This window comes from Schistocerca piceifrons, chromosome 7, assembly GCF_021461385.2.
Source record: "Schistocerca piceifrons isolate TAMUIC-IGC-003096 chromosome 7, iqSchPice1.1, whole genome shotgun sequence".
Lineage (NCBI taxonomy): Eukaryota > Metazoa > Arthropoda > Insecta > Orthoptera > Acrididae > Schistocerca > Schistocerca piceifrons.
The window spans coordinates 312865023-312879381 of record NC_060144.1 but is presented as its reverse complement, the minus strand read 5'-3'; the positions used below and the strand labels follow the sequence as shown (position 1 = coordinate 312879381).

General features: G+C 44.4%; 1 protein-coding gene across 1 annotated transcript in view; it reads left to right on the top strand.

The window, feature by feature from the left end:
• The window catches only part of LOC124805646 (cardioacceleratory peptide receptor-like), a 366009-nt gene that overhangs the window by 293776 nt on the left and 57874 nt on the right, over positions 1–14359 (top strand). The window contains exon 4 of the mRNA XM_047266212.1: positions 13928–14023. Within this exon, the coding sequence (XP_047122168.1) occupies positions 13928–14023 (96 nt within the window). The remainder of the gene's footprint in view (positions 1–13927; positions 14024–14359) is intronic.

The window sequence follows — 14359 nt, the reverse complement described above, 5'->3', positions numbered from 1 at the left end:
AATTAGGCTTTCCGTGCACGATTCCCCATCCAAACCAAAACTTAGCAACTTTCGATTAAAATGTCTCACCTGTAAGGGAATGCACGTAACGGATGTACGAATACAGGTTGTAGCCGCGTGGGTGACGACAGGTGGAAGTTTGGGTCTCATCATGATACGTACTTTGACAGCCTAATCGTAAGGTGACCGCTCAGAAAGCGGGAAATCGGGATTCGAGTCCCGATCGGGCAAAAGTTTTCATTCTCCTCGTTCCATATACAGCTGATAGTTGTCCATATTCGCGAGCACGAACACATTTAATGTATTTCATAAAGGCTGTAGTCGCCGTTGCTGTTCCTTTGGACATGCATGCATGTCCGAAGGAACTTTGCATCGTATTTCTGAACACACAGGCACTGCAATATCATATTTCTAGGTTTATCGTGGAATTACCAACTAATATGAACAAAGCACAGCACATGTCACGTTTTACATGTAATAACTCCGTTTTTCATCGATTGGGCCTTCACTGTCGACAGCCGAGTTCTTCTTTTATAGTAATTATCATGTCACGATCGGTGAGATAAAACCCTTTGGTTCGAAACTTAAGGACGAAAACAAGACGTATCACTGCCAAGTATCATAGCTCGATGAAACGTGGACCACACACAGACAAAACTGCTACAGAACAGTACCGTACGGCACAGAAGGTAACAGAATGAAATACCCAATGAGACGAACAGGAATGATGAATTAAGGTAATAATTCACTAAATTCATCGCAATTATAGCGGTCTCCTGGACATTACATAGCGTGTATCACCAGCATGGACTGCTACCCTTTATCTACAATGTGCTCACATGTTAGCCATAAAGTTGGTAAGAAGTTCTTGCGTCAGGGAGTTCCATTGCTCCACCATCACGATTTACAACTGGTGGATGATCGGTGGCGCACGAGAATATGCTGCAATATGTCTCCGCAGAGCATCCAACACGTAATAAATGGGATTTAAGTCGGGGAACCGTCAGACCAGTCCAGTCGCCGAGTGTTCTCTCATTCTACATGTCCTCCACCTGCACAGTTCGATGTTGTCGCACATTGTCATCTATGAAATGAGAACTGGGCCGATTGCAACTTTGGAAAGAAGCGCCCAGGGAAGGAGTTCGTTGTCACAAAACCGTAGACCGCCGAGTATATCGTGTTCAGAGATTTGGAGGACAGTATGCTGATGCAATATTGTGGCTCCCCACACCATAACGCCTTGACCACCGAAACGATCTTGTTCGACAACGTTCCTAGGTCCATTACGTAACCTCATACGGCGAGAGGAACATTGTCGAACACGACCGTTTTCTTGGTTCAAGTGTTATTACGTATCAGGCATAATGTTGTGTGGGCGTAGTGATCTCCAAATCTTTGAACACAATACACTCTCCGGTCAACGTTATTGTGACTACATACTTATTTCCCAAGTAAGTCTTTTGAGGACGTGAATTCGGCCCTGAATTCATTTTTTAGATGATCTCATCGAACAGCGCAGTTGGAGGAGCTCGTGAAAGGGGAGAATATTCGGCCAAAGACTGGCCTGCCGGTTCCTCCGACATAATTCCTTTGAGCAGGTGTGGTTCGCATTGGGCAGACGTACTGCAGGACGCCCACATGCACAGACGACCATCCAGTGCTTGTCAACGTCACTAGTACGGGAAGAGAACGCCCTATAGGATGAATTCCTTGCTACACTTGTAGCCAGCATAGGAACACATTATAGAGCATAGTGATTATACACTGAAGTGCCAAAGAAACTGGTACAGGCATGCATATTCAAATACAGCAGAATATGGCGCTGAGGTCGGCAGCGTGTACATAGGATAACAAGTCTCAGGCGCAGTTGTCAGATCTGCTGCTACAATGGCAGGTTATCAAGATTTAACAGAGTTCGAACGTGGTGTTACACTGCCGTTTGTGAAAAGTGCAACACCGAGAAGGAATTACCCGAATAGCGCCACACTTAGTGGAAGTGGCGACGCGTGTGCAAGGAATACTTGATACGTGAGAGGGTGCAATTTACCCGCCGCAGCCTTGAGTACAACTCCCAGGAACTACTTAAACTACATCTACAATTAGCCAATCATTTTAATTTCGGGACTTGGGACTGGACTGATGGTGTTACCTGAGTGACCGCCGATGCTGCACATAAGATGGCGTCGGGACGTCAAATATCTAAATTTTCTCGTCTCTCTGACAAACCATCGCTGGAGGCCGCACGCAAGACGGTTATCAATCTCACGGACATTGAGCTGACTGGTCGTGCAGTCTCTGTTCTAGAGAAGGTACTTAATTTTGCGCCCACACCTAGGTTCACGCCGGTAGCGGACGTCGTCAGTGCAATTAAACAGGTTGCTGCGCGACTACCACCTGAAGCAGCTGAAGAAGTGCGCCGGGAAACCTACCGTGCTCTGGCGAGAACTAAACCGATCAAGTCGAATGTTACCAGCAGGGAGAGAGCAGCCAATCGAGACCTGAGACAAAGCCTTGAGATTGTTGTCTACCAGCTGAGAAAGCCAATGATACAGTTGTCCTTTCCCATAAGGACTACATTAAGAAGATGCAGAGCCTGCTAAGTGACGAATCTTACAGGAAGATCAACGCTGACCCCACAAAGAAGGTGGAGAACATGACTAGGGCTCTTCTCAAGGACGCGGTTTACCAGAGGGTGTCGCCAAGGAATTGACACCTCAAGGACCTGTGACGCCAAGACTTTATGGACTCCCTAATGTCCACAAAGAAGGGGTGCCGATACGTCCAATTGTCAGCAACATTAGGGCACCTACATATTTGATGGCCAAATACCTGGAAGAACTACTAAGTCCTTACGTGGGTAAATGCTCTCATCACCTTCGGAATTCTATGGATTTCGTAAAACGTCTCGAGAACTTCAAGCTGAAAGACTCAGATATCCTGGTCAGTTTTGACGTTGTCTCGTTATTCACCAGGGTGCCTCTTCGAGAGTCAGTTGAGCTCATTGCACAGAAATTTGACGAGAAGACGACCGACCTTTTCAGACACGTTCTGACCTCCACTTATTTTCTGTTTAATGGAGAATACTATGAGCAAACACGAGGAGTCGCAATGAGGAGCCCACTTTCGCCTGTGGTCGCGAATTTCTATATGGAGTATTTCGAGGAGGAAGCTTTGGCGTCATCCAAATGGAAACCTACTTGTTTTCTACGTTATGTTGATGACACGTTCGTGATATGGCCCCATGGAAGGGACAAGCTCCTAGACTTCCTTACACACCTGAATTCCATACATCCGAACATCAAATTCACTATGGAGACAGAAGCAGAAGGAAGTTTACCATTCCTGGACATCATGGTCAAAAGAAGAGCGGATGGCACCCAGGCTTCAGGGTGACTCTCCCGTGTTTAAACACTTCCGCTGGCCATCAAACTCCCCAGACATGAACATTATTGAACATATCTTGGATGCCTTGCAACGTGCTGTTCACAAGAGACCTTCACCGCCTCGTCCTCTTACTTGTTTAGCGACAGTCCTGCAGGATTCATGGTGTCAGTTCCCTCCAGCGCTATCTCAGACATTACTCGAGTCCAGGCCACGTCTTGTTCCGCACTTCTGCTTGCTGGGTCCCTACACGTTATTAGGCAAATGTACCTGTTTCTGTGGCTCTTCAGGTGTATACACAATCAGGAAACAGTTCCGCCTTTTGCAATGTACAGGGGAACATCATAAATAGCAGTGCATTCATTCTAGTTATTGTCTTTAAATAAAATTGTCGTTTGTCTTCATGTCATTGCGTACTTTCCGAATATCCCGCTTTGACCGGATATGTTCTTATTCCAGTGTTCTATTAGTTCATCTCCTCTTTCCCCCTTTCTCTGTCCATCTGCATCTCCTCACATTGTCAATCTACTTACTTCTGCCCGTCTCCTCCCTCACCCCTTTAAGTCCACTCTCTCTGCCCATCTCCTACTCCCCTGTCTCTGTCTGCCTTCTCCTCTTCTTTTTGTGCCGGCCGGGGTGGCCGAGCGGTTCTAGGCGCTACAGTCTGGAACCGCGCGACCGGTACGGTCGCAGGTTCGAATCCTGCCTCGGGCATGGATGTGTGTGATGTCCTTAGGTTAGTTAGGTTTAAGTAGTTCTAAGTTCTAGTGGACTGATAACCTTAGAAGTTAAGTCCCATAGTGTTCAGAGCCATTTGAGCCATTTCTTCTTTTTGTCTGTAAATTTCTCTCCCTTCTCATCTCCTTCTGACACCCCTCTCTACGTCCATATCTTCTTCCTCTCTCTCTCTCTCTCTCTCTCTCTCTCTCTCTCTCTCTCTCTCTCTCTCTCTCTCTCTGTATGTGTCCATCTCCTTCTCTTTCTATACATTTCCCCATCGCTCTCATTCACCGTGACTTCCCCCCTATCGTTGTTAATCTCCTCCTACTACTTTCTCTTTCCACGTTGCCACCCCTTTCCTAATAGGAGATTGGTGGTTGTTAACTCAACAGTATTTCTTTCCAGACAGTAAGTAGCATGTATACCAAGTTTGGACGAAGTCGTCCCGGGGGTTTAGTAGGAGCTTTTTATCCGTGGTTTTATCTGCGCATGCACATTTCACATACATTTCACCTATATTTAACGTATATCACACATATTTGTAGACGTAGTTCACTTGTGTCTCTAGCAAATCTTGTCTCGACAGTTTCACTTTCACGCAGCTCATTATATATCTCCTGATTTGTTCGTCGTACTTTTGTAGGTACTTTCAACGGTATACGTGGATATGGCGTGTGAAGTGTGTTGCGAATAAAGATAGTAGCAACAAGTAATAACTTTCAGCGTCATGCATGACGCGGCAGCTTTTCACGCATCTCAGTCTTCATGACGTCATGTCTCCTGAACTACTTGTGGTAAAATGATATAAATTTGCAGGTACATTCGGTGGTATATGTGAATTCCGTCTACAAAGACTTGTCACGAATATAGTTGGTAGTAGAGAAGAAATACATTTGAACGTCATGCCTGACGCGGCAGTTTTACTGCATGAACAGTGAAAGTGCAAGGCGATAAACTTCATTCCTTTCATCATTTTGCTGGGGCTGTCAACGATAAAAAGTTTCGTAAGTGTTTATAACTGTGTGTAAAGTTATTTGGAAGTAAGCAATTGCTCTCATTGTAAAATGCCGGATGAATATACTCTGGGCACTCACACGTCTTGGGCTACTTCTTTTACACCCCCCCCCCCCCCCTCCCAACCATCCTTTTTGATAGGCTGTCGGACCTTACCCCAAAGCGAATGTTTACACACAGCAGTTTATATGCATACCAAATTTGTTTTAAATCGGCCTTGTGGCTTAGGAGGAGATGTGGAACATACAGTACATACATACATTTTTGTAATATTTATGCATTTCTTTCCGTTACCTTCTGTACTGTACCAATTGATTCTATGTACAGTTCAAGTTTCATCGAACTGCGTTATTTTCCAGCGGCACATCACGTACAATTGACTTTAGTTGTTCACTTTGCCAGTTTCGACAGGTAGCTGCCATCTTCAGACGTGCTAAAAAGCTCCAGACCGATGTCTGGACGGACACGTAATTTGTTGTGTGGATAATACTTTAATTCTTGTGTCAGCAGAGATAAGGAAAAAGGAAATGTTTCTTTACTAAAGGACAGATGTATTACTTAAGGGTATGCGTAAGCTCTTGAAAACACTAGCTCAGTATATACGTGTATGTCGCTTGTTAATGTTGGTGCTGAAACTTTTCACAAAAATGTCTGAGAAATTAGCTAAAAATGAAAGGAAAGGCATACGGAATCGGCTGTTGAGGAGCAAACACAAAGTGACGCTCCCATCCCAGCCTCTCACGATGTGTGAAGCTGGTGTTCACTAACATAACTGGAAGTGCTAAACTTGCAACGGTGAGCGGAGGACAAGCGCGTTGCTATCCACTGTGAGTGGCAGTGGATGATGGGCACTGTTAGTCGTTGTCGCAGTCTTTTCAGGCGCAGAAGGTCAGAGCATTTCGTTGTCTCACACAGATGGACACTGCGGCGCAGAGCGACAATCTTGCGATTGCTGGCTTCGGCAGTTTTTCGTGAAACTGTTGCGTCACGTTTGGAGGCATCCCAACCATTTCGTGGATCGTTTAGGTTGGATACTAAGAAGCTCCTTTCACTGCGCGTTTTAAGGCGTGGTTCTGCAATGTCTGCAGAATTCGTAGGTTCCATTCTGCAGTCTTTTCCCAAACAATAACAGCATATTCCAGGATCGGCAACACCATCCATACTAATATTTTAAAGGCCAAACTAGACCCGTCTGTTGCGTTTTCACTACTAAGCTACTAAACCGATTTCCATGAAATCTGGTGGGGAGATAGCTTAAACGCTGTAGGAGAACATAAGCCACTTTAGAAAGTATGTGGTACAAGATATTTGTTGATTTTAAGAATTTTACATGAAGTAGGGAAGAATTATTACTCTTTGAAAAATCTGTCTATTCTTGAACTTTGAACTATATCATGTGTATGAAAATGCTTTTTTTGGTTCATATATTCTACGGAAAACCATTCGACATAATGAATGCAATGCTTATACATCCTGTTTAAACCATACATTCTTAATAATGGTATTGTTAAATGCGAAAGTAAGTCTGTTACTTTTTCGCGACTAAGCTGCTGAACAGATTTCGATGAAGTATGGTATGCAGATAGCTTGAACACTAAGAAGAAAAGAAAATATAACTCTAAGAGGGATCTATTCAATTGGAGTGTAGAACGTATGGGTTTGAAGACATACCATTAGATTTCGGAAAATCACCATCCACACTATTCCGAAGGTAGCAAGAGCACACTTTCAGCTTAACAGTTCATGCAGCCAAACTGCTGACAAGAATGATATACAGAAGAATGGTGAAGAAAATTAAGATTTGTTAGGTGACTGACTCTAAAAAAGGTAAAGACACCAGAGAGGCAGTCCGCCCCTGGTAGCTGAGTGGTCAGCGCGACGGCATGTCATACCTAACGGTCCAGGTTTGATTCCCGGCTGGGTCGGAGATTTTCTCCTCTCAGGGACTGTGTGTTGTGTTGTCCTTATCATCATCATTTCATCCCCATCCACACGCAAGTCGCCGAAGTGACTTCAACTCGAAGGACTTGCACCAGGCGAACGGTCTACCCGACGGGAGGCCCTAGCCACACGGCATTTCAATTTTAGCAGGGAGGCAGGTTTGACGTTGCGGCTAATAATGGAAACAAAATTAAAGAAAAATCAAGATACGTTCATAGCATTTGTCAACCTTGAACAAGAGTTCGACTATGTAAAACGGTGCAAGATGTTCACAATTATGACAAAAATACGGGTACCGGTACGCTACAAGGAAACATGGGTAATATACAATATGTACAAGAACCAAGCGGAAACGATAAGAGTGGGAAGCCAAGAACGAAGTACTCGGATCAAAAAGAGTGTAAGAGGGGATGTAGACTTACTTCCCTACTGTTCAATATGTACATCGAAGAATCAATCACTGAAATGAAAGAAAGGTTGACCAGTGGGATTAAAATACAAAGTCAAAGTATCTCAATGATAAATTCGCTGATGCCATTGCTGCCCTCAGTGAAAGTGAAGAAGCATTACAGGAGCTGTTGAATGGAATGAACAGTCTGATGAGTAGACAATATCGATTGAGACTAGATAGAGGAAAGGCGAAAATAATTAGAAGTAGCAGAAATGAGAACAGTGACAAACTTACCATTAGAATTGCGGATTACGAAGTACATGAAGTAGTACTAAGAAGTACGCCTAGGAAGCGAAGGAAAGCATGACGGCCGTTGTAAGGAGTACACAAAAATCAGGCTAGCACTGGCACTGGCCAAGAGAAAGGTATTAGTATCAAACATAGCCTTAATTTGAGGAAGAACAGTATTGTATGGTGATGAAACATTGACTATGAGAAAACTGGAACAGAAGAGAATCGAAGCATTTGGGATGTGGCGGTACAGAAGAATGTTAAAAGTTAGATGGATTGTGAAGATAATAAATGAGGAGGTTCTCCATAGAATCGGCGAGGAGACGACGAAGGGACAGTATGATAGGAATGTGTTATGGCATCAGGGAAGAACTTCGATACTAATAGAGGGAGCTGTACTTACCTGAACAGGCAGACACGCGAGGGCAGTTGATGTTACTGCATGTAAAATAGCTTACTTGACACTATCAATTAGCCTAAGATTATCTCTTAAGCGAGTACCAGCCACGGGAAACAGATTGTAGTTTTATATAGGATGAATTCAATGTGACAAGAAAGTGAGGAAATGATATTTGAGAGAGACTGTATCAAACGTTTCGACTGTTTGCTTGTCTGCAAAAAACAGTTCACTTAAACGTTAGTATGTATGCTCGTTTGTAAGCCTCTTGTACTACACCGGACGTTACCACACACAGCGTATAACAAAAATATACCGCATTAATAGCAGGACGCATTCCTCACATGTAGTCGAAATAATTATATTATATGAACTTGGGTCTCGAAATGCCTTGTTTCCGTGTTACAGATAATTTTTTTTCTAACGAGTTTCGACGAGATCAGATTGTAAATTCTCACAGTCAACAAGTATGGGCAGACTAAGCAACTGTTGAAGCAAGTAATCAGCAAAGATTTTCTGTCAGTGTCTAGGCTGGTATTGTTGGTGACTGGTTGGTAGAGCCTCATATTTTTCCACCCACGTTCAACAGACAAGTAATCATAATTTCATAAAGAACGTTCTACAGATCTGTTAGCAGATGTGCCTTTAGTTGTGCAACAAAATATGTGCTGCATGCACGATGGAACACCTCCTCATTTTAGTGTTAATGTTCATCGGCTTCTAAATAATAGATTTGGTGACAGATGGATAGGTAGAGAAGGACCAATTTCCTGGCCTTCACGCTCTCCAGACCTAATCCTACTACACTTTTATTTGTATAGGGCATTTCAAAGCTCTTGTGTGCGGAACCCAATACAAGATGTGCAGAGCATCCGTGCCCGTATTATAGAAGGCTGCGGAACCATTTGCAGTACTCCAGGGTCAGATCAGCGTATGCGATATTCACTACCACGGCGGGTTGATGCATGATCAGTGCCATCAAAGGGCTTATTGAACATCTCCTGTGAGAAAAAGGTGGTTTGCTGGTGTCTTCTATTGGTGTGTGTTTCCCGTGATTAATGAGTTAGGGAAAATGAGTTGCAACATGGGAACAAAGCTTTCCAGACCAATGATCATATAATGTAATTTCTTCATCTATGTGTGACGAATGCGTCCTGCAATTAGTGGTGCACATTTTTGTTACAGCCCCTACATCTATGTGCAAGAGGAAATACGTTTTATGTGAGTTCCGTAGGTCTATCCTCTGAATGCACATAATGACGGCACCTGCCACAAGAGCACACATCACGTGCCGCTCAATACATCAGATGTTCAGATGTGTGTGAAATTTTATGGGACTTAACTGCTAAAGTCCCTAAGCGTACACACTACTTAACCTAAATTATCCTAAGGACAAACACACACGCATGCCCGAGGGAGGACTCTAACCTCCGCCAGGACCAGCCGCACAGTACATGACTACAGCAGCCAAGACCGCTCGGCTAATCCCGCGCGGCTCAATACATCAAAACAGCCTATTCCAGACTATTCAGCTTTCTGTTTTAGCACATTTCTTGGCAATTTTTGTAAAAAATTTACAATGTCTACATTTATGAACGTTATATCAAGGCACTCGTATTTTTTTTTTTTGGAATGACGCAAAAAGTACATACACTGATGAAGGAAAAAGACTCGCAATACCAACAACGAGTAGTGCGACACCAATGAAAGTTGATAAACATGTTTCTAAGTCTGAAATATGATTATTCTAAGTTGGCACCAGTCGCACAACAGTGGCGCTACTAGTGCCACGATGAGGATGCAAATCAAGTTTGCTTACAGCAGGAGTCTCCAAACTTTTTATTCCGCGGGCCACATTGACTCCTGCACGAAGTCATAAGGGCCAAGATCTACCTAGTGGGATTAAAGCACCCAAGCACTCCATGATCACCATAATGTAAGGCTAAAGGAAAGATGAAATCCCAAAAATCTAAGTTTGTGGAAATAGCTAGCACTGAAACGAACTACGATTTTTATTTAATTACATAATTTTGATTGGTGGACGTGCCTGACCGAAATTCTGGCGTATTTTATTCTGGCGAATTTCACCGACAAAAAAGTAACTGCACATTCTGTATGTATTTTACAACGTAATCAAAAGAAAGTGAAACCTCGCTTAAGAAGCATCTTCCATAACGATTGATTACTAAGGGTAGTCGCCGAAGTGGCGTCCATTTGAAAGACTTGCACCAGACTCGTGAGTAGAATAAAATGCAAAGAATTTTTTAAATTAAAATGTTTTCGCCAAACTAGTCTGTTAACCGTTTTTTTTTTCACTATCGCACGGAGAATGGTCTGTCTATTTATGGTGGATAGCCATAAGTTTAACCATGACCTTCCGCTTTGTAAAGATAGAGCTCCGACAATGTCGTGGTGTATTGGTCTCGATAGGCCTCGAAACTCAATTGTTGGCAGTATTGGTCATCATCTTCAGTTATCTGCTGTATTAGCAGGTCCTTTGCTTCTCCATTTTCTGCGATCCATTGCTTCCTTCCTAAGGCTGCTGTATGTTGTACCCTCCATCATGTCATCCAGTATCAGGAATCTTTTCCTTCCTCGCTTCCTTTTCCCTTCTACGTAACAGTATAGGTACCACCTCAAATATTTGGTGGGCCGGTTACCGGGGATGTGCGGCCAGCTAACGCGGGCCGGTTTGCCGGCCCTCGCGGGCCGGTTTCGGCCCGCGGGCCGTAGTTTGGAGACCCCTGGCTTACAGTAATCAGCATTAGTTACCTTTCAGATGGTACGTGATGAGCTGATGCTAGTCAAGAACGCCTTTAAGGCGACAAAGGCCATTATCAACACGTCACCGAGTTTTAACGCGGTCGGGTAAGAAGGCTACGAGAAGATGGACGTTCCTTCTGGTATACAGCAGAAAGACTTAGCACGAGTTCAAACAATGTACGTGATAGCTGGCAGCCTCGGTCACGAGAATGTACGTCCACAAGAAGACCGGACTCCATACGGCTACGTAGCACCACTGGCAGGGTGTTCAACAAATGGCTCTGGTGCATCGTATTCTATCTGCAGCAGCAACCGGAGCAGCAGCACTTGGCACCACAGTGACACAACCAACAGTTACGAGCCGGTTACTTCAAGGTCAGTTCAGAGCCAGAAGCTCCATTGACCCCAAAACCACCGCCATTTGCAAGCTAATTGGGGGGCTATTGTGTTTTCTGATGAAAGCTAGTTCTACCTCTGTGCCAGCGATAGCTTTGTGTTGGTTAGAAGCAGGCCAGTTGAGAGCCTGCTACTAACCTCTCTCTGTGCTAGACACATTGGACCACATGTGGAGTTATTGTGTGGGGTGCGATATAGTATGGCAGCAGGAGCACTCTCCTGGTTATCTCACGCTCCCTGGCTGTAAATTTGTACATCATTCTGGTGGTTCGACCTGTTGTGCTGCCATTTGTGAACAGCATTCCAGGGGCTGTTTTGCAACAGCGTAACGCTCGCCCGTTTACCGCTGTTGTAACTCAACATGCTCATCAGAGTGTAGCCCATGTCGCCTTGACCTGCTCGAGCACCGAATCAGTCTCCAATAGAGCGCGTAAGGGACATCATTAGACAACAACTCCAGCATTATCCACAAACAACATTAACCGCCCGTGTATTGACCAAATAAGTGCAACTAGCATGGAACATCATTCAACAAACTGAAATCCGGCACTTGTTCAACATCTGACGACGGTATTCAGAGAAAATGGATATTCCGATCGTTATATCTGATCTACTCTGGCGAAGAAACCTAGGAAGGACGCTGTTCGAACAGATGAAGAGGACCACCACATCGCGCGGCTACCATTCTGCGGTGCAACGACCAGCAAGATCGGCAGAGTCCTGAGCTGGCAGGGAATCAGACCAGTCTTCCGGCCACCCAGGAAGATTAAGGAAATGTTGCGACCCGTGAAAGATAATCTTGGCCTGAGAGTGCCGGGAATTTACAGCATTCCTTGCGAGTGTGGCAAAAATTATGTGGGCCAGTCTATAAGAACTGTGTGGAACATCAGCGTCACCTGAAAAACAGGTATCTAGAAAAAATCTGCTGTGGCTGAGCACAGTTAGTTATATAAACATAAGATTTTATTCGATGAAACAAGACTACTTGCTCACGCTTCAAACTATTGGGACTCTCTCATCAGGGAAGCAGTTGAAATTAGACTCTGTGAAAATAATTTCAACAGACTCCGGTTATGCACTCAGCAATGACTGGAAGCGCGCAATTGATAAAGAAAGAGCGCAGAGGGAGACTTCTTATATTCCTCGCAGTTCTCCGCCTGTTGCGATGGATGGCGCTGCAAGCAACGCTGGATAAAGCGCGCCAAGAAAATCTATGCATATAGAGGCCACCACCTCGGTACGCGCCGTTTTCACCGTGACGTCATCCACCCTATGAGAAGCCGTCTACTGCTTATAAAAGCGGAAGCCTCACCGGTCCACGACAGTCAGTTTTACCCCTGACGAAAATGACGGAGGTAGCGATCGAAAGCTTGGGATGTTATCCAAATTTGATGCGGCAAGTAAACCGAGTACATTATGTGGAAGGACTCCGTCGCGAAAGACTTCGTAATCACAATATATGCATGTTTTCATCCTTCCATTCAACATATTGGCGGCTGCAGCGGTAATTGATGTACCAGCATTTCACATTAACACTGACTCATCTCACGCTTACATTAACCTATGATCTCGCAATGTTATTCACAAAATATGTTACCTAGACAAATTTATTCTTGAAATGTCATTATCCGACATTAATTATTTTGTGGTCTTGCGATTTTTTCTGTTAGTATAGTTCCAGTAAGAAAACATACTTGCTTAAATTTCCCAGGCATTACAAGACTGAAGAGTATTACTCACGTCCGCAGCTCGTGGTCGTGCGGTAGCGTTCTCGCTTCCCGCGCCCGGGTTCCCGGGTTCGATTGCCGGCGGGGTCATGGATTTTCTCTGCCTCGTGACGACTGGGTGTTGTGTGATGTCCTTAGGTTACTTAGGTTTAAGTAGTTCTAAGTTCTAGGGGACTGATGAGCATAGATGTTAAGTCCCATAGCGCTCAGAGCCAGTATTACCCACACAACAAAATTACGTGTCCTCTGTCTACTAATATTTGCCGAAAACATCGTTGTGAACTTTTTGAGTAACTCCCTTTCTTAAAAATGAGACTTCGAATATATTCAAACGTTATTTAAGATATCTCTGCAGTCCAAAGCGCTAAAGTTCAATGAGAGCTTGGGTGTTACACTTTGCCTCAGATGAACCACCGCAAAAAGTGGTCTAACAAAAAAAAAAAAAAAAAAAAAAAAAAAAAAAAAAAAAAAAAATTGCCATGAGAAATTTAAGTTACAAGAATGCAAATCGTAACTGGAAGGTACTGACACTACCTGCTTCAGTATCGGGCCTCCAACGCCGCTCCCGGAAAATGTTGACCATAACAAGTCGGATCCGCTAGCGGGTGATACGTAAGACCATCAACCTCACCAGACGAAGCTGTCGCTGGCGCCCCTCTACTGCCACTGTTATTCTGTCCAGTGCCTCAAACCTGAGACCCGAAACAGCTGGGCTCACCTGATGACACCCTAACCACACACAAGGGCACAATTGCAACTGCTGCTTAGGGCCTTTTGGCTTGAGAACCTCTCCACAGCTTACCGGGTCTAAAGCTGGGTTGTCAATCCGATACGTCGCGTCGAACAAGGCCTGTTCCGCCACTTTTCACTGGCTGAACTATTAAATGCCGCTCGTTTGTCTTACAGGGAGGCGGGCACGAGCGCTCGTGGTGACAGCCTGGGGCCTCAGCTTCCTTTTCTCCATACCCAGCATGATCTTTTTCGAGGAGCAGCCCATCCAAGGTAAGTGATGAGCTATGCGAATAAGAGGGTTTCCATAAATTTCCACTATCATTTCAAAAAAATCTGACCATTGAAACTGTTAGAGAGCGAACATTCTGGCACTTGTACAACGTTTTGCAACTCTCAGAGTGTGTTTCTGTTGTGCTAGACATTCAATGTATGTCCCACTCGCCGCTCGTAGAACATCAAGGCAATATTCGAGCTCCGATCATCATTATGTCGGTATTGCAGTATCGACAACTCTGAGTGTTCCATTGATTCGTGCACGAAGGATGGCAAGGGTAGCAATGTCACTATGAGATGTTGAGTCATTCAGCACAGTACCCACACAGTTAA